Source organism: Nipponia nippon, unplaced genomic scaffold, assembly GCF_047370975.1.
Source record: "Nipponia nippon isolate SJK-2023a ecotype South Korea unplaced genomic scaffold, ASM4737097v1 scaffold_10, whole genome shotgun sequence".
In the NCBI taxonomy this organism is placed as follows: Eukaryota; Metazoa; Chordata; class Aves; order Pelecaniformes; family Threskiornithidae; genus Nipponia; species Nipponia nippon.
In genome coordinates, this window is record NW_028262291.1 from 9284818 (window position 1) to 9309179 (window position 24362).

Here is a 24362-nt window from a genome sequence, read left to right on the forward strand (position 1 = left end):
GCATAGTGTAACACCACTGTCTGTAAAATCAGTAATCATGAAAAACAGTAAAAGTTTGATGTATTATCAACCCCAGCAACTATCACATCTGCTTGGATAAAAGCACCTAAAATAAGCACCTCACCCAATTAAAGTTGGCTTCTACTCACCAGTGGAAATAAGTTGAATTTTTAAGAATCCATGTCTAAAAAGCATTAGAACCACTGCAGCTTTTAAGTTACATATTCATAAAGTACCTCTTAACTGCAGTGTGTTTGTGCTGGTTTTGGCTGGGATAGGCTTAATTTTCTTCATAGGAGCTAGCGTGGGGCTATGTTTTAAGATTTGTGCTGAAAACAGTGTTGATAATTCAGGGATGTTTTAGTTACTGCTGAGCAGTGCTTACACAGAGTCAAGGCCTTTTCTGTTTCTCACCCCACCAGCGAGGAGGCTGGGGGTGCACAAGAGGCTGGGAGGGGGCACAGCCAGGACAGCTGACCAAAGGGATATTCCATACTGCATGACGTCATGCTCAGCATATAAACTAGGGTGAAGAAGTAGGAAGGAGGGGACATTTGGAGTGATGGCATTTGTCTTCCCAAGTGACTGTTACATGTGATGGAGCCCTGCTTTCCTGGAGATGGCTGAACACCTGCCTGCCGATGGGCAGTAGTGAATGAATTCCTTGGCTTGCTTTGCTTGTGTGCGTGGCTTTTGCTTTACTGTCTTTATCTCATTCCATGAGTTTTCTCACATTTACCCTTCCAATTCTTTCCCCCCTCCCACCGGGGGGGAGGGGGAGGGCAGGGGGAAGTGAGCAAGCGGCTGTGTGATGCTTAGCTGCCAGCTGGGGTTAAACCACAACAGTCCTTATGTCATAAAGTAAATATTTAACTACAGTCATCATTCCTCCAAACAGTCCTCCTTATTTCACACATCAGAAGTTTCTGTTTTTCTCCGAGGAATATCTGATCGATTCCACCAGCGTTATCCAATACCCTTATTCTACTCTTTCCTGCCTTGGTATATACAAGGCACTCCAGCAATTAAATAAATAACACGATCCAGAGTCACTACAGGAGATATGCTAGCACAGATACAAGTCACTCTCAGTGCCTGGATTTCCTAGTAGCAAAATCATTTCACCCACATGTCTCAAGAGTCTCTTTGGTGTACAATTTTTAACCCATCCCAAAATTCTTCACGTATTTAACGTTACCAGCACACTGTGTGAAAGGCACTCTCAACCTTACCTTTTAAAAGTCTTTCCAAGTACCACTTCTTGCCCTTACCAAACACCACACGTGGCTTGGGAACATACTTTTAAAGTTATTTTCACCTGCGCAAAACTTATGCTGGTCCTTTTTCCCTCGTGGTTAGCTGCCTCGACAGAAAAGCCTGGTGGATACAAAAAAACCTCTAGTTTGCTGTTAGTTAAGTAATTAATTGTGGATAAGCAGCTAGTGCAAGGTACGCTGCCTCCACCACCATTAGCGAGGCACCCCCTCTCCACAGCTCTTGCTCAGCAGACACCGTGCCTTTAGAAAGGGCTTTACTTTTGGCGAGTAAAAAGCCAAAACAGGTTTTCAGCATAACGATTAACCCGGGGGGGGGGAAATCCGTTTTAACAGTAAGAGGTGCTCGCAGAAGGCGAAAGGACCGCTACCTTGTCCTCAGAGGGATGCCGGGGGCGAGCTGAGGAGACACAGCCAGGTTTCTGGAAACGAGGCCCAGGCCGGCGGAAAGCCCCGGCCGTCCCGCCGGCCCCGGCCGCCCCCCTTCTCCCTCAGGCCCGAGGGGCGTTTCCGCCCCCGCCCCGGGGAGGCCCCCGCCCGCGGAGGCGCGGACCCCGGGCAGGGCGGGCGGGGGCGGCCCAGGTACAGCCGTGGGACAGCCCTGAGACTCGGCCGCGCCCTTTCCAGGAAGCGCCTCGGCAGCAGCGGCAGCCCCGAGAGACGCTGCCCCGCCAGCCGCCCTCCTCAGGTCGCCGCCGGAGCAGGTAGGGAAGCGGGACGGGGCGCCCCTTCTCCGCGCTAGGCGGGAGCGGGGCCCCGTCCTGGCCGGTGCCTCCCGCCCCCCCGGCGCCTGCCCGACTCGACTCGCTCCGGCCGCGGGGGTCCCGGGGCGGCAGAGCGGTCTGCCTCCGCGACGGGCGGCCGCGGGCTCGGTGGGCCCGAGGCAGCCGTTGGGGGAAGCTCCCGGCGGGGCGGCTCTTCCCCGCCGTCGTAGCTGCCCTCGGGTGGTCGCCGCACGGCTCCGCTTCGGGCGGCGGTCGGGTTTTTCTCGGTGTCGGGCGCCTCTCGGAAGAGCTCGGGTGTTATTTCGTTCTTACGTTCAGCGGTCATCCCAGGTGGGAGAGAGCGGACTCGGCTCTGGCGCGTTGGGCCTGAGGAGGTTGGCAACGGCCTTCTCCCGACAAGACGGTTTCTGTACGTCTGCTTACGTCGGTAGCGTTTATAACCTGCTGCGGCCGCTCTGGCAGCGGAACGGCAGCGATCCGAAGTTTCGGAGCGCACCTGCAGCACCTGGGGTGTGACATCTGCCCGGTAACGCGCCAGCTGGCCCGGCTGCCGCTCTGCTGCGCGGGTTATGCAACGGAGGCACGCAAGACCAGTTCGGATGGGTGTTTTTCTTCTAGCGACCCATTGGCCTCCACTGCATGTAGGTGCTTGCGTGAGATGACTTCACGTACAGGATTCATTTGAGGTTCATCACTGATACTTCAGAAGATTGCGCTGTCATTTGTTTTTAACTGATGTTAGTTTCTGTCTGACAGATACCACGCCATGTTTGTGTTTTTGGTACTGCTGTGTCAACTACATGTGACGGTGTTTGCGTTTCCTCACTGCACAGGGAGATTAAATGACTTGAAGCAACCCGAATGGAAAGACGGTAACTTACTTTTAATGCGATTTTGTGCTTTCCAAAATAAAAATGTATCTAACTTTGCTTCTGCTGAGAAATCTTTTTATGTACGTAAATAGCTTTGGTTTGGTGTTTTTGGTTTTTTTCTTTACTTAATTAAAAAAATTAAGCTTTCGTGCTTAATTTTAGAATATTTGAATGTTTTGCTGAAATGATTCATAATTGACTTGGGTATCAATATTAAGTATTTATCAGATCCAGTAGCAACTGCAGATTGGGGCAACTGAGCTTTCTTTAGGTCTCTAGGATTATTGTCATTGATACAACCAGAGTCCTAAAAGTAACATCAAAATTCCAAAAGTTTGGAATCTGTATTAAGACAGTACTGCTTTGGTACTATTTGAGCATGTGACAGTTTTATTTGTATGTCTAAAACTGCCCTGTATTTGAAAGGGTGTATTTGTTTGCTTTTTGAGATTGGTATTTTTTCCGCCATACCATATCTCCTTACAACACCTTGAAAGATAAACATAGTGCTGCTATCACAGTTCTTCACTTTGGAGGGAGGGAAGCGGAGAGGAATTGAGGTAAAAACAAATGAAGTTCTCAAAAGGACTCAAGCGCTACGATGCTAGGCCGTGTCATACTTAACATTTAAGCATCAGGGCTTCAAAAAGGAATTTGTAACTTAGCTGTCCAGTCTCCGCAGTGGGTAAGGAGTGCTGAAACCTTAAGACAGACTTTTAGAAGTCATCACATGGAGCAGGAGGCCTCTTCAGGGCACTATGTCGAGCAGAAAACATGGCTAGCAGAAAAATGCATGAGATGGGTTATTCATTAAAATCCAAATTGCTCTGGGGCATAAAATGTTGGGCTGCCAGGCTGCCTCCTTCCTGTGAGTTCACAGCGTAGAACCCTCTCCTGACAACAGGCCCAGATTGCTCCTTTAAAGGAGGAGTTGGAAAGAGAGGGGCCCAAATCTTTATCCAGTGACTTAGCAAGTGGAACACTTGCCAAGAGTATGGGGTACCTGCATGGAGAGGTTACCCCTTCAGCATTTTCTGAGCACCTTTTACCAGCAGAGTTACTTTATTCAGTTCATTGTGTGGATGCATTTTTAACTAAATGCTAGGCATCCTAGAACTGGATTTACCATTTTGAACCATGGCCTGAGGACTGCCAAACAGCATTCAGTTCCCTCATGTATAGAAGAGAATTCAAATCCATCTGTTTCATTCTCCAAATACTATCTTAATCACCAGGCTGTAGGTAATTCAGAGGTGGAGGTAGGTGTGCTTCGACTATGTCCTACAAAATGAAAAAAGTGCAGATAAATGGATAAAGACTCTTTGAAAGAGAAAAGGAGCGTGTCTCTGGGAATCTGGGGTCCTGTGAATTTCACGTTAATTAAAATGCATCAATTATCTAAGTTAATTCAGAAGTATAGTGAATGCTACTTCCATGATAAGGAATGAAACACTACTTAGCAAAACTGAAGATCTCTGTTTCAGAAGATCCGTGTTATTCTTGCGATTTGCACTCAACCAAGATATGGATAATTTTTTTTTTAATGTAATTCTTCCCCCTTTCCACTTGTGGGTTTGGGGGATCTTTTTGGATGGAGTCCTTCACTCTGGTTACTCTTAGATATAGCATAAATATTTTAAGCTTAGATTTATCTTACAATTACTTTAGAATAACAGATTTCCCTTCCTACACAAATGTCTGCGCACACGTGTGGCTCCTTCAATATATACTGTAATATTATATAAGTTATATAAATATATACTGTAATACTCCTTCAGTATACTATAATATTAAAGACATAAACAACCAATATGCAAGTTACACTGCAGTTTTCTTAGTTTTCAGAGAGCAAACCATTTTGAGATACCATTGCAAGATCTAACAGTAACTATTAGGGTAAAAATTCCTGAATGATGTGATAATCTCACCAAACAAGCTAACAAGAACACAGAACTAATTTGTAGCTGAATAACGTTATTCTGAATCTCATCTCCTTTTTCAGCCGTCTGGCTTGGTATGTCACAATGCTGTTTCTGCATTACGCTTGCAAAAATAATCCTCTAGTCATTTTGCTTAACGAAATAGTCTGAATTTCTTGGCGTACGGATTAGGCTTTCACTGAAAACCAAGCCAGAAAACTAGTTCTGTCATATAAAGATTTTTTTTTTTCTTTTTAAAGAAGCTGTAGGAAGAACAGGCTAAAACTTGACTATGGAAAATGCCTGGTGAGAAAATGCATTCCTGTATTCCAAAGCCTTCTATAATTTCACTAACTCTTCTGGAATCTCACCTCACAACGTACTCCATGAGCCCTCATGGAGCCTGTAATGAGCACAAAAGAAGAAAAGAAATAAATGTCTTCAGAAGTACCTGTTGTCACGAGAACTCCTATCATGGACTGATTTAAAACAAACTTGGCAGTACACCAACCTTTACATTAAACTTGCTGCCACAACTGTGAAAAGAGAACAAATGTAAAACGAATAGGACTCTGCTGCCAAGATTTAAAATCCAAATTCTATAAACAAAATTGGGAACTCAGAGATACCAGAATGTATATTGAGGATTCTTTAGAAGGAGGAGTTTTTTGGGTTTTGTTTTTTCTTTCCTTTTTTCCCCTCCCTTTACCTCCTCCTTCCTCCAGTAGGTCAGTGTCTTGCTGGGTTTGCATCTGACTGAACTTCTGCTTTATGCGACTACTACTTTGTTTGTAAGAGCTCCAGTAAAAAAATGATGCCCACATCCCAGTGGGGTAATACCACAACTTGAACAGCAGCTGTCATGAGAATCAAATTCTCTTGGCCAGTGTAAGGAATAGCTGAAATGCTTTATGAGACAGGAAAGTATGTTTATTTTATATTGTGTAATTAGAAAAGTTAGCAGCGAAGAAGAGATTTTAGGAGGAGACCTTGATGTTTCTTTTTCCTGTATGTAGTTGACAGATGCTAGGGAAAGAAGGGGTCTCAATGTGCTCCTTTAGGATATTAACCATCCTTCAAAAATACCAAATGTAGCTTTCCTAACTTGTTTTAAATCAACTTTATTTTTTTAATTAGTGTTCACATCAGAAAAAGAGGCCAATTTATTCATTGGACGGCATCTTCTGAATAACAGATTTGATTTTGAAGCATTCACAGCGGATAACCTGGAAAGAGAATGCTTTGAAGAACTGTGCAATTATGAAGAAGCAAGAGAAATTTTTGAAGACCCCAATAAAACGGTAGCTGTTCAAACTGAATTTAATATACTGAAGGAGGTTATTGACTAAATCATTACTCTATCTAAATACTGGAGCCCTTCTGAAAACAGCACTTAAAATGATTCGTTTTCTTACTGTAAAAGTAGCGGCCCCAATTAGACGGGGTTATTGCTTTAGATACACAGTGAATACACCTGAATATGTACTATTGTCTTAAAGACTTTAGGCAAGGGCTCCAATTCTGCAAACAAATAGAAATGAAACCTCAGACGTACCACTTGTGGATATACCTATATGTGTTTTCAGAATCTCATTGGCTTTTTTAGTAACTTCTCAGCATCCAATTCGAATGTGTTCCACATGCTCTATGTATTAATTGACTGATCGTGTCCTTGTGTCATGCCAAAGAAGTGTTTCAGGAGAGGAGTACGGAGCAAATCAGCAGTTCAGCTATTGCTCAGTATTCCTACACCATTATCTTCTAAATTGCTACCTATATACAGCTTGGAAGAAACCTGGTATAGAAAAGAGAAAAATACGTAAGAAACCTTTCAGCCCAGTAATGGAAGGTGATGATTGTCTGAAGACTGGCTCTTGCTGCATGCAGCAAGAATCTCCTTGTGATTCTAGGTGTGCTCTGCACTAACCTGCAGAAAGAACAAGGAATACACTCCTGTTCTGAAGGTGGAAACGTTAGTTTGCCATTGCTAGCATTTTCCTAAGAAAAAGGTGGAAGTGTTAAATTGGAATCTTGAGGGAGTCTTTTGCTGGGTAGCAAAAGTGGAAATTATAGCTAAACACATTTAACGCATAACAGTCATGCAACATAGGGGTTTTTCTCTTAAATGAATCCCATTATTTTTCCTAGCTGATATGAATTCAAATGCTGTTCATGCAAATGTCTGATTCTTAAGAACTTGACTTCGCCTCATTAATGCTCTTCTGTAGGGATTTACAAAGATTAATCGTAAGCATTTTTTCAGTGTTAGAATATATGCTAGCTTCTACTATAATCAGGCAGAAATATGAGGTAACGTTGGACAGTTAAATGCACTTTTCTCTTTCACCAGCTGGCATTTTTTCCTTTGTGAAATTGTAATTTTTATGCAGACTTGAATATATGAGAAAAACGCGGTGGGATAAGCAAATACAAATCCTTCAGCAGGAGTTGCTTCTGTTTATGCCATTGTTAAATTTTGCCCACAGTAGTGTATTAAAAAAATTGCCAATAAACCTGCCAATTGTGTAGCTCATAAATCTGATCCTTTGTGTTTTTATAGATGGATTTTTGGAAAGATTATTCAACTAAAGGCCCTAAAATAAAACTAGGTAAGTCATCTTTTTATTCTTTTCTTATATTGCAATATGTTTGTTATAATAGTACATCTTAAAAATACACCATGCATTCAGTTAGCAAAATCAGAATTGATCTTTTTACTGAAATTCACTATGAACTGTGCAAGCATATTGCATTATCTGATACAATAAAACATACTCACTGAAGTGTCTTACAGCAGGATCCATTATAAGTCTGTAGGGAAAAACAATATGAATTTTGTTGTCCATTTCCTTGTTCTATTACACAAGCGGTAAACTTTGCAGTAATTCTGTGGTTTGGTTTTCTTTGTCCTGCCTGCCCCTCCCCTTCCCATTTCTTTAATAGTAATGATTCAGGTTCAGAGTAGTCTTATGCCAGATGTTTTATAAAAAAAATGGTCAGTATGACTTGAGGAAAGATCTGCAGCCTGATCAAGGTCACAAGTACATGAAGTAACATTTGGAAGGCATTAGAAGACAGACATCTCAGCAGTTTTATGTACAGAAAAGGGAATATCTACTCACTTTTGCTTTAAGCTGGTACTCTTGGGTTGTGTTGCGCAGATATGGCTTCTCACCACAAGCTAGACGTTTGTGGGAAAGGAACAGCCTTATAGCACAGCAAAATTAGTATTTCACAGTGTATACTGTATACTATGTAGATGGAAAGAACACATAATGAAAATAACCGATGTTTTATCTTCAGGTGATGAGACACTACAGAAGATTAATGTTACAGGACTTCTCATCAGTCTAGTTGCTGCTGGAATACTGTTAGTTATAATTGTACTGGTTATCTTTTACTGCTGCAAAAGTAGATGCAAATCAAGGCAACCACCAGGGTAAGGAATTCCAGTGCTTTAAAAAAAAAAAACACCAAGACAAACTCTTGCTTAAGAGTGGAATTTAAAAATCACTGTGGGTTGGTCTAACTGTATTCTCAGAGAATCCAATGGGAGTTCTAGTTCTTATTTTCCTGGAAGCAGTTAGGTGAGCACTAGCAGTAGCTATGCTGAAGTTAATTAATAACACCAAAACGTAAAACAACACTTGCATGGCTGACGTACCTTTGGGGTTTTTTTGTGTGTGTTCTTGGTTCCAAAATATTCTTACTAAAAAGATGGAATCGTTTTCATAGGTTGGGGCCTGCAGTGGAAAGTCTAACGTGTTCTGTTCACTCTTTAAAGTAGGGTGTATGCTCTTTGTGGCATGTAGTCTAACTCAGATGTGAAATGAAGTAGGTTGGAGGAAATGCTTCCTTACCCCTTCTTGTTCCTTCATCCTAAACTTGAAAAGCATGCAAGAGGATTCTGTGCTTCCTCTTCCCTATAAATTTCACATTACTGAGCTATTCTTACCCTGTGGCTTAGAGAGAGTATTTGGCTTCTGGTCTTTATGATCATTGAAGTCAAATGTTTTTTGGGGTTTTTTTTCCTGTGTTTTTTTTAATTTGTTTTGAAGTTTTGGTGGTGGTTTTGGGCGGGGGGTATTGGTTGGGTGGTGGTTTTTTTTTTAACAACTAAGACTTTATATTCTTTCTTCCTTTTAAAACAGAAGCTGCCACTTATAATGCTGTTAACTTTGTTTAGGTACTTGGATTATGTAAGTAGAAGAAGACGTAATTCATCTAGCATCTTCAGAAGGCATGAAGAATTTTCTTTAAACCCACTTCCTCTCAGAACTGATGATTCAGGACTACCAACTTATGAGCAAGTAGTTACTTCAGATGGACAACACGATGTGCCACCACCCCCTTACCCAGGGCCCCCAAAAGGGGCACGGGTGTTTAAAAAGTCTATGTCACTTCCTGGCCCTTAGTCGCAAACCTCCTGCTGGGGTGAGGGAGCATTACTGAAACATAACATACTTTTTTTAAAAAGTGTGTGCTACCTTGCATATTGCAAGACAGTTTACAAAAATGTGAAAAATCTTTAGCGCAACTAGGAACAATTGAAAATCCCATTTGGGAAAAGAAGTGACCTGTTGCAAAGGCTGCAGGACTATTCTTTGCACGAGGTTATTGCGCTAAGAGGAGCGATTGCATAAAGAGCATGTCTTGTACTGCCACCCTCTTCCATATGCACTTTGAGCCATCCCATCATACTATTGATGTTTCATTAATAGTTTAATCTTTTTTTTTCTTCAGAAGGAACAGTATTTTAATTGTTTTTATTGACACCATTTTTTGTGACTATTAATGCTTTAAACCACCGTAAGAAGTCTGCTTTGTTTGATATATTCACTTCATTGCTGTGTGAATTTTCTATTCGTTCTAGTAATAGATTCGAGTATGAAAATTATTTCATGATTTGATCTTTCAAATGTATATATATTACTGCCTTTGGATTACACTGGTTTGTTTTAGACATTGCTGGTTAACACTACTCAATTTGTTGTATTTTTGTGATTATAATTTTGGATGAAACAGAACCGTTAATTGCGTGGCACATTACCCATTCAGATAAAGTATACTTCTATCAAATGGTTTTAATATTCACTTTCACCTGGTATGTAGTGCTGAACAAATAGAGTACTATGGGCCAGGGGGATGTTAAGCAAATACCTAGAGATTTGTCCTTTGTTAAAAAAGTACCCAGGTTTCACAGATTATGTTTCTCTCTCAGTTTAAAAATTTAAATGTTGAAAGAGATGTTTAGCTTGTTAAATCAAAGGCCAAACTACCCCGCGGAAGCACTTTGCCTAAGTATGTATTGCCCTACTGGGATGACAAAAATGATACCTTTAAGTAGAACAAAACATCGTATTAGATAAATAACCAGTATCCACAGAGCAATAGTCAAGAATTTCAGGGAGTTGCTGGTTAACTGGATCAACACAATTCTGTATCTCTGCTTGTAGCCACCCTTAATTTTACATCTTATTAAAATATCAACCCCCAGCATTATATGGCCTACAGATCTTGCTGAGCAAGTCACAGGCCAACGCTGTTATCCCTTCACCTCCTAGTCAAATGGCACCGTGGTGGAAAAGGCTTCCTATAGCCACAGGAAGCCCTATCAGAGGGTCTCGGGCAACATGTCGGGCTGCTGTTTCCTCGTAACACAGTAGCTGTAATGTTGGACACAGGCAATGTAGTTTTTTTAAGAAGCAACAAATTCCCCCCCACTCCCATTTAACCAATGCTGACAGCAGCAAATGGTATTTTAATTTGGTGCCTAAAATGCACATTATAAAGTTTGAATATTTACATGTAACATTTCCCTGAATTTTCTGTTTTTTAACATGCTAGAACCTACAGTGCTATTGAGTGAGATGCAGAGGATTGCTATGAGATTTTTTATCTGTAAATGCTTTTGTAAAGAACAAAATGCTCCAAATCTTGGAATATAATGAGGGTATATTGAAAATGCTACACAAGGTGGTCTTGCCCTTTGAAAAATACATACAACCCAGCTGGTATCAGTGCACATTGGACTGTGTTCTCATAAGCTTCAGCATCAGATTTAGCTTTTGACAAGTCACAAACCTCTTTGCAGCTTCCTTCTTGTTGAGAGGTGGGGGAATCCCCATGTTGGGATAGCTTCAGTTCACTTTTGCCCTACTTGTAAAAGCATTTTGAAGTTCTTGGAGGTTACTGTTCTGTAAGGCTGAATTAAGTGAATTAATGTGAGGTCACCGTTGATAACCAAAATACAGAGTTATGATGAAGCTATGGAATTATAAGCTTGCAAAAACATTTCTCCCGTATTTCCTTTTCATTTAGCTAACGATTTTTAAATTTGGTAATATGCATCTTGAGCCACAGAGCACACTTCTCTAGATTTTTCCTGGCACTCAAAAATGACTAATTTAATGGGATTGACAGGAACGCTTTCAAGGAAAGGGATTTCACTGGGCATATGAGAATTCAGAGATTCTTTAATGTTACTACAGTGTTGTATGCATCTGGCAAAGTTACGTTTTAAATAAACTACAGAAATTGTGCAGAAACCTATTTAATCACTTGAAATTTGATTCTTCTACTATTCCTACAAATGATTTGCAAATTATTCCATGCAATGAAAGCAAAAATCTTGACTTCCATAATTAATAAGAAAACCTTAAGAAGATGCACCTGTTAAAACATCAATGCTGTAGCTCTTTGGGCAGGAAACTGCACCTTCGGTAGGGTATAACGCTTCAAATTTACTCAAAGAATCTGCACTTTAGACCCTGGAGATACTCAAAATATGCAGTGACTGACATTCAAATACTGGTTGCATGTAACATGACAATATGCAAGACACATTCTGCTCATTATAAATATGGAGTAAAGTTTAAAATGTAGTTGAATATAAACTTACCTCTCCTTGTAAAGGGAGAAAATTCCCTTGAATGGCAGTTCTTTGGGTTGAGTTAGCAGAGGAAAAAACAAGAAGAGGTTGACTATGGTGACTTGTGAATTCAGAAGCGTTGCCACATTTCCAGATTTTACATGCGGTTTCCTTTGAAAATGCCATTGCTGTTAAAATATAGAAAATAGCAAATATAAGTGTCCTTAGGTGGGAGGAGAAGGAGGAGGAGGTAGTTTCTGAGGAGCAAAGCAGGAGCAAGTTTAATCTAATTTGTGTACAGATGTAAGTCATCAGTGTTTTGACTTCCGGACTTTCTTTCAAGGGCCAGAAGGAAAGGCCTAGGAAAGATCTACTATGACAGCTGAAAGCAGAAGTGTCTAAACAAAACGCTGGGGAAAATTATGTAGTACTTAAATCCTGTTTCTCTCAGAACAGGTTTAAACATGTCACACTAAACGCTGCTAGCCATCGCCTTGAACAATTTTCAAAAAAACTTTCTGTGTTGCCCTTTCAGCATCATACAAACTTACAGCATGCAACTTTTTATAAGTCAGGCCAGTTTATTAGTTAGAACAAATAACTGAGGGTCAGAAAAGTGGTCTCTGGCTCTGTCAACTGAAAAATAAATCCCTCAACCTGTTTTTTGCTCCAGTGAAATAAGAAAGCCTACTGTTTATCAAATCCTCTGATGAATAGTATTATAAGCATTATGTATTTCTAGTTTTTGGGGGGGGTTTTGTTGGGGTTTTTGTGAATTTGTTAGAAGAGCAAAACCAGAGTGCCACATGGAAGTGCACTTCCTCACCACAGTTCACAAAAATGTGAGTCATGAAGCACTTGATTGTGGCCCTATCAAAGTCTATGGCAAGCTTTTTATAGGCGTCAGCTGCACTGGGATCAGCGCCAAAAATGAAATAGCTGATCACTTCAGGTAACAAAAAGTATAATGCTCTGCCAAATTATTTACCACAACACTGTTGCCAAACCTGATTTAGAGTATTCTATTGTTTTAATGATGCCTACTTATATTAACTAGAATGTTTGAGCCTGATGCTGATCTGCCCTTAAAAATTGTATTTGAAATTTGGAAAGCATAGGAAAATTTCTTGTCTTTCCTCAGATTACCAGCTGTGAATAAGCTGCATTAATTACCTGTAGGTTATTACCAACACCGTTTGATTACTTTGATCAACAGGACAGGTTCATTTAAAGCTTTAAAAAAAAAAACAAACAAAACCAACAAAACCAAACCAACAAACCAACAAACTTTCCTATCCACAATGTTATCTGCCAACGAAAGTTTTATTGCTGCTATCCTCACTTGTTCCATGTGGTACAGAGAACAGGAAGGAAACCCCAGGTTTAAAAGCCATCTTTCAAACACTTCAAGCTTGCTTCTTCTATACTGTAAATGTCTTTCAACTAATTCCTAGCATATGAAATTTATCACTATTATCATATTCACTATCAAGAACTTGCCTGTAGTTTCCTCTCAGAAATTTTAAGCACATCTTCCTAAATATGCTGCTCTTTATTCAGGTGGTAACTTTTGACTGTTTTCTGTCACTTCTGAACTGTGTAAGCAGTTCTTGTTACTTAATCTTATGAATATATTTCCTTCTACTCATCTGACAGAGCCTATTGAATGCACTTGTCACTGGTTATATTTTAATTCTAACTTTGATGTTAAGTGCTGTCATTTTGCAGGGGGGGGTGGGGGTGGTGTAGCAGTATTTTAAACTCTGCTAGTCTCTGTATTATTTTGTAAAACAATTTCCAAATAAACATTTATGCAGGTTAATCATAGCAAAAGAGAAAATGCTAATTCAGCCTATGATAAGAAGTTAAAAAAACCTCTGACAACCCTTTTTTTTTTTTTTTAAATGAAGTTGGCAACAGCATGCACTCTTCTTCATGCCATATAGCACCTATCAACAGGGAAAAGGGTTGTGGTTTGTTTTCTTTTAACATTGGCAATTTCTACTCTGGACAGAAGTTTCCTACTTCACTGCTCTAGTTCACTTAAGCATCTGAGGTTCTGAACCATGAACTGCAGTCAAACAAGCCAACTGAACCAGGTGTTGTACCCTTTCATCTTCCTTGACTTTCACCAGACCTTTAATGGGAAGATTTAACACAATAATGTGGCCGAAAAACATCCACTTTCTTGGGGTTAGTGAACTGAGCAAGATCATTCCAGTGAGGACCAGAACAGGCGTGCAAAAGCAACGCGGGAAACAGGACTTCCTTGACGGTAATGGCGATTTCAATCAGAAGTGAAGGTACGCATTGTGCGGTGAAGATGAACTTCTGCAGAGAGGCAGGAGGGATGGACGAGGGCAGCTAGATAGAGCCAATACTGTAGCACAGCGAATTACACTAAATTAAGCCACTCTTGTTTTGCCCACTGGAAGACAATAGTCAGATTTGTGCTTTTTCTCCTAACCACGCATGGTGAGCTGAGCCAGCTGGTTAAAGCTCCCCAAAGAATAACAGAATCTCCTCTTAGATTTGAACATCCAGTGAAGCTTTTTAATCAGTCAAGTGAACTGAGACTTGGAATACAGCTGGTGTGGTATACATGCTTCATTCTCATTAACAGTCTTGGGAAAACAGGATCTCAGTTCTTTGGAAAACGTCTTTTGTGTCACCTGTTCACTATATTATGACTTTAGCTATACAGTTCCCAGCTACAAAAAAAAAAAAAAAAAAAAAAAGAAAGAAAAAGAAAGAGGAGTTTGTATCTACTGGATTTCAACAATTCTGAAGATTATGTGGGGGTTGAGCAAATTGACAGCATTCTGACACTACTTAGTTTTTTTAAAAAAAAGCTAGCCAAAAACTCAGATTAATAAAATTTCCCATCTAACTTTTAATCTCTGTGTCCATTTAACAGAAAGTCAGCCCATTCACTCTGAAACGTCAAAAACAATTACTGCAAACCTGCCCTGACTAATTTGGCAAAATACTGAAATGTCAGCAGAAGACTACCTCCAGCTGGGAACAGCGGGTCCTGTGATGTACCAACAAGGGAAGCAATAGTACTCCCAGCAGTGTTTAAACTACAATTTAGTTTGCTGTTGACCCCTGTGGGAGCAACCTCCCCAAACTGTCCCCAGGTGGACACCATTCCTCTGTTTTACCATAAAATACATTATCTTTTACGTAACTTCACAATGGCAACTACACTAATTGCTTATATGGAAAATAACAGAAGAGTATCAAATGTATTTTGGCCATTTTTGATGCAATAAATTTTGGCTATGTTGAAATACATATAACCACATTAACCAATTTTGTTTTACATTTAACTTTTCATTTCCTTCTGTTCTTTTCTTATTGTTCTACTTATAATTTGGTATTGAACTTTTTTCCTTCTCTGATTCCTTTTTCTGTGTCTATTCAAAATCTACTATTGTACGCACTCACCTGTTTGCTGCTTAGGTTTTTTTTTTTTCCTTTTCTTTCCTGGACATGGTTCCCAAGCGCTTGGTCCCCTGCCACTCTCTGAAAACCACTCTTCTTGCACAGCTTCCCTAGTCTCTTCACAGAGACAGCAAAGCGTTTAGCTCCTCCTTTCCCTCCTGCTGTCAGAGTCCTCAGGGCGCTCTGCATAGCACCTAAACGACAGAAACACTGAAACAGAAGGGGGCCGTCAGATGCAGGCATTTTGCTGCCTACACTCTGGCAGCCTCTAGAAGCCCACACTTTAAAGGCAGCAGCCAGACTTCAAAGGATCAGGAAAAATATTTCAGTCTAGAAATTGGTACACTAAACACAAGTTTTGAAAAGGCCTTGTAACAGGTTTTAAATTTCTGATGCAGTGCCTCCTTCATTTAGGAAATAAGAAACACCTGTGATCGCTCAAGTTGTTCAAGCAGCTTCAGTTTAACTTCTCTAAAGATCAGCAACTACTAAGCACTGAATACGTAAACGTCCCGTATTTAACGTTAAATACCCAGCATGGATATGACACAAAGGAAAATATCGAGTAAGAGTTAACATAAAATACCCCCTGTTAAAACTATGAGTTTGTTCAAGAGCAAAGGTTTTATTTAAGTGTTCTTTTTCCTACATGTCATTGCACATTTCTCCCACTTACCTTATACCAGCTCTGGTGCTTACTAGAACCCTTCTTGTGAGTGGGTGAATTGAATCAACACAAGTGCCAGTAGAGGCGCCTCGGAAGGTGTGGGACCACATCACCAGAAGGAGGATCGGGAAAGTGAAGGAAACGAGGCCTTCCATCTCACTGCTGCAGTGAGCTTTCTAGCAGCTCAGTCATCTCATCATGTCAGGAGGAGTACCGTGGTTTAGTAGATCAACTTTAGTTTAATAGCCTGAATTCTGAAAAATTTGCTTTATTTGTTTGTATATATACTTAAGCTTTTTATCAAATAAATGCACAGACTAGTGTATGTAAAGAAAGGCCAAGAAAGTGAGTATTTGCTGTGAGGCTCCCAGATAAGTGTGTTCTTTGAAAGGCAGCACTTTCTTCCCTATTCACACATTTCTTAATGTCTAGCTTTACGTTTAAAGAGGCCATGTGCCAAATTAAATGCAAAATCTAATCTGTTAAGCAACTGCAATTTTCTGCTTTGGTCAGAATCACAGTTACAACAACAACAAAAAAACCCAGTTAGTGATTAATAATAGGCCTAACCAAGAATCATATTATTATTGCAGAATATCTGATCTACTTAACCAGTGCTGCTCATGGAAGATAGCACAACCCGGAATATACCACAAGGTGCTGCATCCACAATCTGTAAGTGGATGCCTACCGTCCATCAGTGTTCCACAGAGAAAGACACAGCACAAATTTTATTTTGCGCTCTTTTTAGAATTTGTTAGTAAATCAGACCCAGCTCAGCTTTGGCCTGAACTTCTTCAAACTTCATCTGATCAGACACATTCAAATTATTTGAATGTTTTTCTCATTGAAACATTAGTTTTCAAAAAAGAATCTCCTTAAGTCTCCAAACACTATTTTCAAACAATTGTGAAGATTCATTCTCTCAGCACAAGGCTGTTAAGCATTTCTAGAGCTTTTGTTGACAAATGGTTAGCCACTGAAAGCTAACCACCAAGATGTTTGTGTATGTTAGCCAACTATTTACGTTACTGTGATAGTTCCAAAATAAAGTACTGTTATGGCCTGAAATACAATCCTTTTTGTCCACTTTCAAGAACCAAGCTGTAATCTCAGATTTGCAGCATTAACCTCATGCTGTGCCTTTAACTACCTTCTTCGATCAACAACAGCTGAAGCTGCTGATCCAGCATGTGCATCTGACTATCCTGCCATGATTCTTTTCAGCCCATCAAAAATTGCCCTGAAGCATACCAAGAATTTTGCTGCAAAACCAATAGTTTACACAGATTTAGCTGAAAGCCTCTGAATGCAAGAAAAAAAAAAATATTTTGGCACTTAAACATGAGGGAAGAGCCAGGACAAGACCAAAATCAGGCATCATGTGTTATGGAAAGGCAAAGGACAGGAGCAATGCCCTCTATGGAAGAAGAGGGCATATGGGGATAGAGAGACATTGGAAAAGCCTTGTAGAGACAGGTTTGTTGTACCTGTGGTAAAAAAGGATGCTGAAAGCACAGACAACAACTGCTGGCCCTCTGAAGAATCACCCCATTCGGTAACACCTGCTGCTGCATGCTCAAGGACTCTTAGTGGTGCTATCCTGGTATTTAACATCTGTGGTACTGTTAAAGCTGGAACATACCACATAGCCTTCTGCCTGGCCAGTCTTGTACATATACAACATACAAAATACGCAGTCACACTCAACTCAAACACTGGTGCACATTTTTCTGTTAACACAGGCAATAATAACAGCACACCAAGCAACAAAGAAGTTAATAAATAAATAAAATCAGTTACAAATAAATAAATAAATGCCAAGCGTGAATTGGAGCATTACTCTGGCCCTGGATTTGTGATTGATTTATTGGTTTTGATTATGATCAAATCACAGAAAACTGCCAACTACCCATTAGCTTGATCCTATATTTCATTTGGCATATGGTCACTTTAAACAAAGCTAAACCTCAAATAGCAGTATTGCCATTCAGCATTGTGTAACATTAAATTATTTAAACAGAAAGAGGAAAAATAGGGAAGTTTCCCTAAGGGGCAGTGTATATTAGCTAACACAGTTCTGCAACAGAGCTGGCTTGATTCTGGCTGAGCTGGCATACGGGCAGAGAAGCCCGTTACTGTCCAGAGAGGTATATCCTCAAGCGCTCCTAGACTCTAGAGATTTCTATACTGAATATACCACAAGCCAAGTCAATATCTCATCAAAAGTAAAAGTCCCCTGCTCTTTCCTGTTATCTCCTTCCCTTCCCAGCTGCTTCTGGCTGCACACTACCAGTGCTTGCCCTGAGCCAGCACTCATTTGATGCAAAGCAAGCTGAGCCAGCTCAGCGAAATTACAGAAAAATGACCTCTGGCAGAAAAGTAACTGTTCTTTTGCCAGTGGAGTGAATTTACTGCTCACCTTGTGGCCGGAGCACATCGCTAGGAGCGGGAAGGCGGAGCAGGGAAGGAGGAAGAGAGAGTAAGGCCTGCTCCTTTGGGGGTAAGCAAGCAGCAGAGGCAGCCCAGCCCTGCTGCCACACCACACCTGCAGGCAGGAGCGCACGCTGCAGCTTTGAAGATCGCTCATCGGACCTTAGGCAGACGATTCCCATTAAAGCATTACCCTAAGTACTTAAATCTGTCTCCTAACCATCACATGGCATTCTTGACTCTGTAAAGGATTTGTTACATTGTTTTTCCAAGTAGAGGCTGTTCATTTAGGGAAAAAAAAGAGCAACAAAAATTCAATACTGCCCTAGGCTGGCATGCTGCACAGATTGTGTTACAGTGCTGTAATTTAAGATTTTGCTCTTAAATAGAGTGAAAAATTGTATTAGCTTCTGTTTCAGCAAAATATATTTATCACGTGAAATTCTTGACTTGAGAGATAAGCACATACAATATCATTACTGGCTATAGGCACTCAGTTATGAACTACGGTTCAGAAGGTGTTGAAGCCCACCACAGCTCAGCTCCTAAACGGCAAGTAATTGCTGCATTTGAAACAAAAGCATTCCTTACTAACACAAGAATCAAAATATTTTCAATATTCAGAATCACGACCATGCCTAATATGACTTCTAAATACACATCTTAATATGTACACTTTAATCTACACATTAAAATAACATACATAATTAACAGGATCTATCAAAGGATTTTTTCTATCACTGACATCTTTCAGAAAAGCCGTTTTTAAGTATCGTGGGTATCAGGATACTGTACAAGCACTTACTCTAAACAGACTCTTTAGTTGTCTTACAGAATGGTGTTACAAAATACCTTTTGGTTACAAAAAGATAAAGCACACAAACTTCAGGGCAGCTTTCCTAGACAGAGGATGGCAACAAGCAGCAGGAATCAGTTTAATGAGAAAAGCGCGGAAGTCTCACCGGCTGGTCTCAGGACAAGTAGATTTCTCTCATATGCAGGAAAAGCAAACTACTGGATAAACTGACTTTGTCTGGTGGTTATGGACATTAGCAATGAAGTTTTCAGTCTACTCCACCTCTATTAAAACCACGTAAAAGAAATTAAACTTAACAACAGCTGTCACAACTTCTGTTGCACTCAACTTCACTATTTGATTACAAGAAAGAGGATACACTCCAACGTTCAGGGAAATGCTGTGTCTATGGCATATACACAATTAGTTCATTTAGAGGTCTAAACTAATTGCGTATCTGTTTCCCTGCCTGTATATCTAGAGAGGTGCTTGTTGTTTGTGATTTCTCATGTAACGTGATTTTACAGCCATGTATCTAACAGTATTAACACCCCCCCCCCTTAAGAGAAATATCCTGTAATGAAAAAACACAACATTATGGTAATCTTTAAAGTTCTTGTTGCCATTACTTGAGAAAAGTCAAACAAAACACTAGCAGTTTTACAGTTTATTAATATGTCCTTCCAAATTTGTGGCAAGAAACTTTTAAGGTAGCTCCACACTAACTGGCTCACTCTAGATAACCAAACACCACAGCTAGGTGGAAAGGGCATTTCGTATCACTTAGGTCCATGTATCGCCCTTTCCTCAGGCCCCCTTGAGGGAAACAATGCACTGTAAGTGTAATATTATAATGGAGATTAGCGGAGATCCTGCAGAGAAATCAAAAACTGTAGGTCCTCCCCCGCTGGAAATGCTACTTTTAATAGTATCAGCATTGTAAGTGCTTCATCATTAGCATAAAACTGGAGTCATTTTCTGTCATCAGGCCTCATTCATATGTAAAGCATCAACCCTCCTGCTTCTTAGGGAATGAAGGTTCCCCCACATACTCTCCTCCAGCTGCAAGCAATACAGGTGCTAACTTATGCAAACACAAGGAAAACTCACTCTGCTGGTTTCTGGCTTTGGTAAGCCTTTTCTCTCTCCTCCCTCTGCCCTGGCCTCTGGGTGACTTCGCTCAGTCTCGCTGCTGCTGCTGACTTTCACGCTTACCTTTCCCTCCAAATCCAAGGCTGCATTTCTTCCTATAGTTGACTCTGCTGCTTCTTGAAACTAGGCATGAGAAAAGCAGAACCTCAGCTTTTCCTCCTGAAGTCTCTTACCTTCCTGCTTTCTCATTTAATATTGACTGCTCCACTTTTTCATTCAAGTGTTGAGATTTTTTTTTTTTTTTAGCATCTAATCTGATTGGCTGTAGTCAAGTTTCTAAGCCCTGCGTTTCACTACAAAATTCATTTCGCTCTGTGGTTCGATATTGCCTGGAGTACTACAAACTGAATCTTCAAAAGGACTGACTTACTCATTAGCATACACCTTTCTCTTCCGAGTAATGCCTTCAGGTGCAGCCGCCCTGTCTCTCTTTCAAGTGCATACTCCTCATCTTTACCTCTCGGGCACATTCCCCCTGCTCATCTCAGCCTGTGCACCTTCAACCTGCGGGGAAAGCCGGACACCATCGTCCCCCCACCCAACACAGATATCCCCTTTGCTCCTGTTTTGCCCAGCCCGTTTCCCTTGTATTTTAACAAGTGCGCAGCCAAAGGCGTGGGAATTTACCGTCTGTACACCAGGTGGCTTAGATTGCTCTAAATACTTAAATATTCTGTCTGTTCCTCTTGCTGTTTGACTTTCGGCCTGTTCAGACTCCAGGCCTGCGGTGACTTCCTGATGGAGAACGCCTAAATCTTTCGGAAAGCTCTGCTGTATTTGTATGTATTAGAGACTTTTAGCTTTAGACCCGCCCATCAGCGGGGTTTTTTTTACTTTATATCCCCACCCGAGTTTAATTTTTCTGTGAGGAGGCTGGCGGATCGACGCGCACCGCCGCCGGGGGAGGCGACCGGGCGGGCGGGAGCGGCGTCACCGAACGGTGACGCCGCTCCCGCCCGCCCGGTCGCCTCCCCCGGCGGCGGGTCAGGGCGGGAGAGCCGCCCTACAAATTGCTTTACAATACGCTCCCCCTGAGGCAACCCGCCGCCTCGGGGCGGCAGCCGGGGCAGCGCGGCTGAGACGGTTGTCGGCCTCCATCTTGACGGCAGCGGCGGCGGCAGAAGCCGCCCCGGGCACCGCGGTCCGCGGCGCTGCCCGCCGCTGACGCCGCTTCCCCTCAGCGGGAACAAGATGGCCCCGCCCCGGCCCCTCTCAACAAAGCGCCAGCGCTTCACTTGACGCGGCCCCGACGAGAAACCGGCCTTCTCCTCACCCCGCCTCACCGCCCGGCCCGGCCGTCCCCGCCTTCGCCCCCCCACCCCCGCCCCGGTGACGGCTACCGCCCCCCGCCACGCTCCCCTCCGGCCGCCGCCGCGCTTCCCCGCCAGGCCGCGGCCGCCTGTTCCCCGGTCACAGACCTCCTCCTCCTCCTTCTCCTCCTCCCCCCGCCGCCGCTGCTAGCGGCCGCTCCGGCGGCGGCCCCCTCCGCCGCGGCCTCCCTGCCCCCCGGCCACGGAGCCGGAGCCCGTGAGCCCCAGTGCGCGCTGGCGGGGGAGGTGCATCCTGGGAAAGAGCAGCCCGACATGGGTCCCCGCCTGGCCGCCGCGCAGCCCCCGCCGCCCTGCGCAGCTCCCCTCAGCCGCCCGCCCGCCGCCGCCCGCAGCTGAGCGGGAGGGGAGGGGAGTGGAGGCAGGGCAGGGGGGCCGGGACGCGGCGGCCTGGCCCGCTCCGGGGAGGGGGCCGCGGTGCTGCCCGCCCCGCATGAGGCAGGGGGGGCCGCTCCCACCCGCCCCGCTCGGTCCCCGCCGCCGCCGCCCTGCGCGCAGGGCCCCAGCGGAGCCCCCGCCGCCCCGGCCCCGCGCCCTGCCCCGATGATGGACAGGAACTACCCGACGACCCCCAGCTTCCCCGACCCCCTGGCCCCGGCCGCCGCGCAGCCCGCCGCCTCCTGGGCCTACGAGCGGGGCGCCGGCAGCCTCAAGCCCAGGTGAGGAGGGTCCGCCGGGGGGCTGCGGCAGGAAAGGCCGGGGTCTGGGCCGGGGCCTGGCCCGCGGGCGGCCGAGGGCGCCCCGGGGGGAGGCGGGCGAGGGGCCTCCTCCGGCGGGGCAAGGCGGGGCGGCGGGGGGCGTCCCCGCGGCGCGGCCGGGGGCGAGCAGGGCCCAGCGGAGCGGAGCGGCGGGTGAGGCCGGGCGGGCCGCGGGCGGGACGGGCCGCGTCCCGCCGGGCCTCCGCGTCTGGGGGCACGGCCGCGGAGGCGGGCGGCCGGAGCGAGCTCCCCTCCGTCCCGGGGCGCGGCGGCCCGCGGCGGGGCGGTCGGTCGGTCGATCGGTCTCCCCGCGCAGGGCGCGCCGCCGCCGCTGCTCTCCGCCCCGGAGGCTCGCGTTGTGCCGCGGCGCGGGTTCAAGAGTTCACGCGTCCCTGCCCGGCTCCGGGAGGGAAGCGGGGCTCGGGGGCGGCGGCGGGCACCGGCGCTGCCCGCCGGAACAATGCCGCCTCCCGGGCGGGCGGCGGGGCCCTGGCACGCTGGGCCACCGGGCGACCTCACCCCGCGCCGGCAGACGGCGGCCCCCGGGCCGGCGGTGGCGGCCCGCGCCGCGCCAGCATCCCCCTTCGCCCTTTATTCCTCCGCGCCGTTGTTTTTCGCTCTGCTGAGGCCGGTTAACCTCTTTCCCTCTAAAGCGCTGCTCTGGGGCGTGCGGAGCCTCCTCTCTCTCGGCTAAAACTTGTCTGGAGAGATTCAGTCCCGCGGAGAGTTCTGTAAAGTTCCGGGAAGTGCGGGAAAAATACGGGATATCTCGCTGGCTTCGGGCTGCTTTTGGCTCGTATAACTCTGCCAACTGAAATGAGTGTTTTCTAGGTGATGAGTTTTTTGTTATCGCCTGCCTTTTATGTCTCTAGCTTGCTATATCTGCACTTCCAATCTCGACGACGTCTGAAGGTACAAGATAGTCTCGGGCTAAAAATATACCGTCAAAATAGGTGCGCCTATAGATGACTTTGCATTCGGTCAGGCGTGTATTCTGATCTGTCTGATAAGATTAATAGATTATCAAGTCAGAAAGACTGTTGCAATCGTCTAGTCCGACCTCTTCATAATGCAGGCCATAGCACTTTTTTTTTTTCCCCCAGTCTGTGTTTGAAACTAGAGCTTACGTTTTAGAAGATGCGGTTAAAAATTTCCAAGGAGACAAAATTCAGCACAATTCCTGGTAAAGTATGGAAGTGGCTGATTTGTATTTTATTTCTTATTTCTGATCTGAAGACCTTTAGTTCTTAGCCACTGAATCTTGCAAATCGCCTCATCGTCACTGAAAATCCCATTATAACTCATGTTTTCCTGAGTATGAATTCTTAGGAATTTTGATTAATTTCTTGCCTGATGTTCTTTTTCTTAAGAAAAATAAGTAATCTTTTGAAGTTTGTTACCAGGCTTTCTTTTCTTTTCTTTTTTAATTTTTTTTTTTTAACCTCTTCAGTTATTCTTTCAGTTTTCTCCTGGATCCCCTCCAATTTATTGTCACCCCTCACGGATTGTGGACATTGCATTTTAGAAGCAATTAAGTCAATGTTAAGAGAGAAGAGGTTCCTTGTTTCACAGAGAATTGCAAGGATGGTTAGTTTTTTTGGCCAAAACCTTGCCCCGTGAAGCTATGCTTAGCCAGGTTCTCTGCAGAGTTGCCTACATAGCAAAGTAAGGTCTCCTACCGTTCTTTCTAATCTTTCTTCCTAATTGTTGAACTACTTTTGGTCGTGTTGCTTTGTTGGTTTCAGTGGAAGTCAGTGGCGTGTCCTTTCTATATTGCTTTTGCCAGTTCTCATCATCTGTTGAGGATCATGCCATCTATTCCATGAGGAAGGTTTGGATTTTCCAGGTCATTTAAGAATATGTAGTGCAGGAGCAAGAGTGGATCCCTCTGGGATCTTAGAAGAAACACAACTGCTTAATGATTATTTTCTACATACAAAAAAATCCCCTGGTTTCAAAACTTAACTTTAATCTTTTTAATAGCTGCTATATTAATGCAATATTCTATATTTTGGGAATTCTTTAATTGAAATGGCATGGAGAACCGTCCCAAGACAAGTACTGTGCAGAAGCTTATTGGATCAATGCCTGCTACCTTTACCAATCAAACTGTTAATCAAAAAAAATCAGATTAGTATTACTGAATCCATTCTTGATATGACAATATTTATGGTATACTT

The 24362-nt window shown here is 43.5% G+C and overlaps 3 protein-coding genes across 14 annotated transcripts in view; 2 read left to right on the plus strand and 1 right to left on the minus strand.

Moving 5' to 3' along the window:
* The first annotated feature begins 1557 nt into the window (after positions 1 to 1557).
* On the plus strand, positions 1558 to 11696 carry PRRG4 (proline rich and Gla domain 4). Of its 2 annotated transcripts, none has more exons than XM_087743970.1 (6): positions 1558 to 1978; positions 2756 to 2871; positions 5928 to 6091; positions 7351 to 7399; positions 8094 to 8229; positions 8977 to 11696. In XM_087743970.1, exons 2-6 carry the CDS (start codon positions 2766 to 2768, stop codon positions 9203 to 9205), a joined length of 684 nt encoding a protein of 227 aa, XP_087600096.1. In that variant the 5' UTR covers positions 1558 to 1978; positions 2756 to 2765; the 3' UTR covers positions 9206 to 11696. The 2 variants fall into 2 exon arrangements, with proteins under 2 accessions (XP_087600096.1, XP_087600103.1); XM_087743977.1 differs by lacking the exon at positions 1558 to 1978 and adding an exon at positions 2512 to 2640.
* On the minus strand, positions 5896 to 21708 carry LOC148057058 (uncharacterized). 9 transcript variants are annotated; one of them, XR_015701342.1, is made up of 8 exons: positions 21575 to 21708; positions 20220 to 20279; positions 15112 to 15318; positions 11692 to 11849; positions 7913 to 7971; positions 7570 to 7601; positions 6619 to 6717; positions 5896 to 6016 (listed from the first exon to the last, which is right to left on the minus strand). XR_015701342.1 is itself a non-coding variant. In XM_087744001.1 (8 exons), the coding sequence occupies exons 1-5, from the start codon at positions 20624 to 20626 to the stop codon at positions 8023 to 8025; spliced, it is 528 nt and encodes a 175-aa protein (XP_087600127.1). In that variant the 5' UTR covers positions 20627 to 21048; the 3' UTR covers positions 5896 to 6016; positions 6619 to 6717; positions 7570 to 7601; positions 7913 to 8022. The 9 variants fall into 9 exon arrangements, 2 of the variants coding, with proteins under 2 accessions (XP_087600127.1, XP_087600116.1); XR_015701339.1 differs by lacking the exon at positions 21575 to 21708 and adding an exon at positions 15785 to 16029 and having other exon boundaries at positions 18198 to 21048; XR_015701338.1 differs by lacking the exon at positions 21575 to 21708 and adding an exon at positions 15785 to 16029 and having other exon boundaries at positions 17266 to 21048.
* Positions 21709 to 21962: 254 nt separating this feature from the next.
* The window catches only part of QSER1 (glutamine and serine rich 1), a 44330-nt gene continuing 41930 nt past the window's right edge, over positions 21963 to 24362 (plus strand). For all 3 annotated transcript variants that reach the window (XM_087743930.1, XM_087743938.1, XM_087743957.1), the window contains exon 1: positions 21963 to 22143. In XM_087743930.1, coding sequence (XP_087600056.1) covers positions 22028 to 22143 — 116 coding nt within the window. In that variant the 5' untranslated portion in view covers positions 21963 to 22027. The remainder of the gene's footprint in view (positions 22144 to 24362) is intronic.

Bases quoted from the DNA above. Each gene is read 5' to 3' on its own strand.
- PRRG4 (XM_087743970.1), top strand. From the start codon at position 2,766: ATGTTTGTGTTTTTGGTACTGCTGTGTCAACTACATGTGACGGTGTTT. The intron at 2,872-5,927 runs GTAACTTACTTT...TTTTTTAATTAG, and splicing joins GCAACCCGAATGGAAAGACG to TGTTCACATCAGAAAAAGAG. The intron at 6,092-7,350 runs GTAGCTGTTCAA...GTGTTTTTATAG, and splicing joins TTGAAGACCCCAATAAAACG to ATGGATTTTTGGAAAGATTA.
- LOC148057058 (XM_087743990.1), bottom strand. From the start codon at position 18,390: ATGGGAATCGTCTGCCTAAGGTCCGATGAGCGATCTTCAAAGCTGCAG. The intron at 15,303-18,197 runs GTGAGCAGTAAA...TCTGTCGTTTAG, and splicing joins CGATGTGCTCCGGCCACAAG to GTGCTATGCAGAGCGCCCTG. The intron at 11,850-15,111 runs GTGAGTGCGTAC...ATATTTTAACAG, and splicing joins AAAACCTAAGCAGCAAACAG to CAATGGCATTTTCAAAGGAA.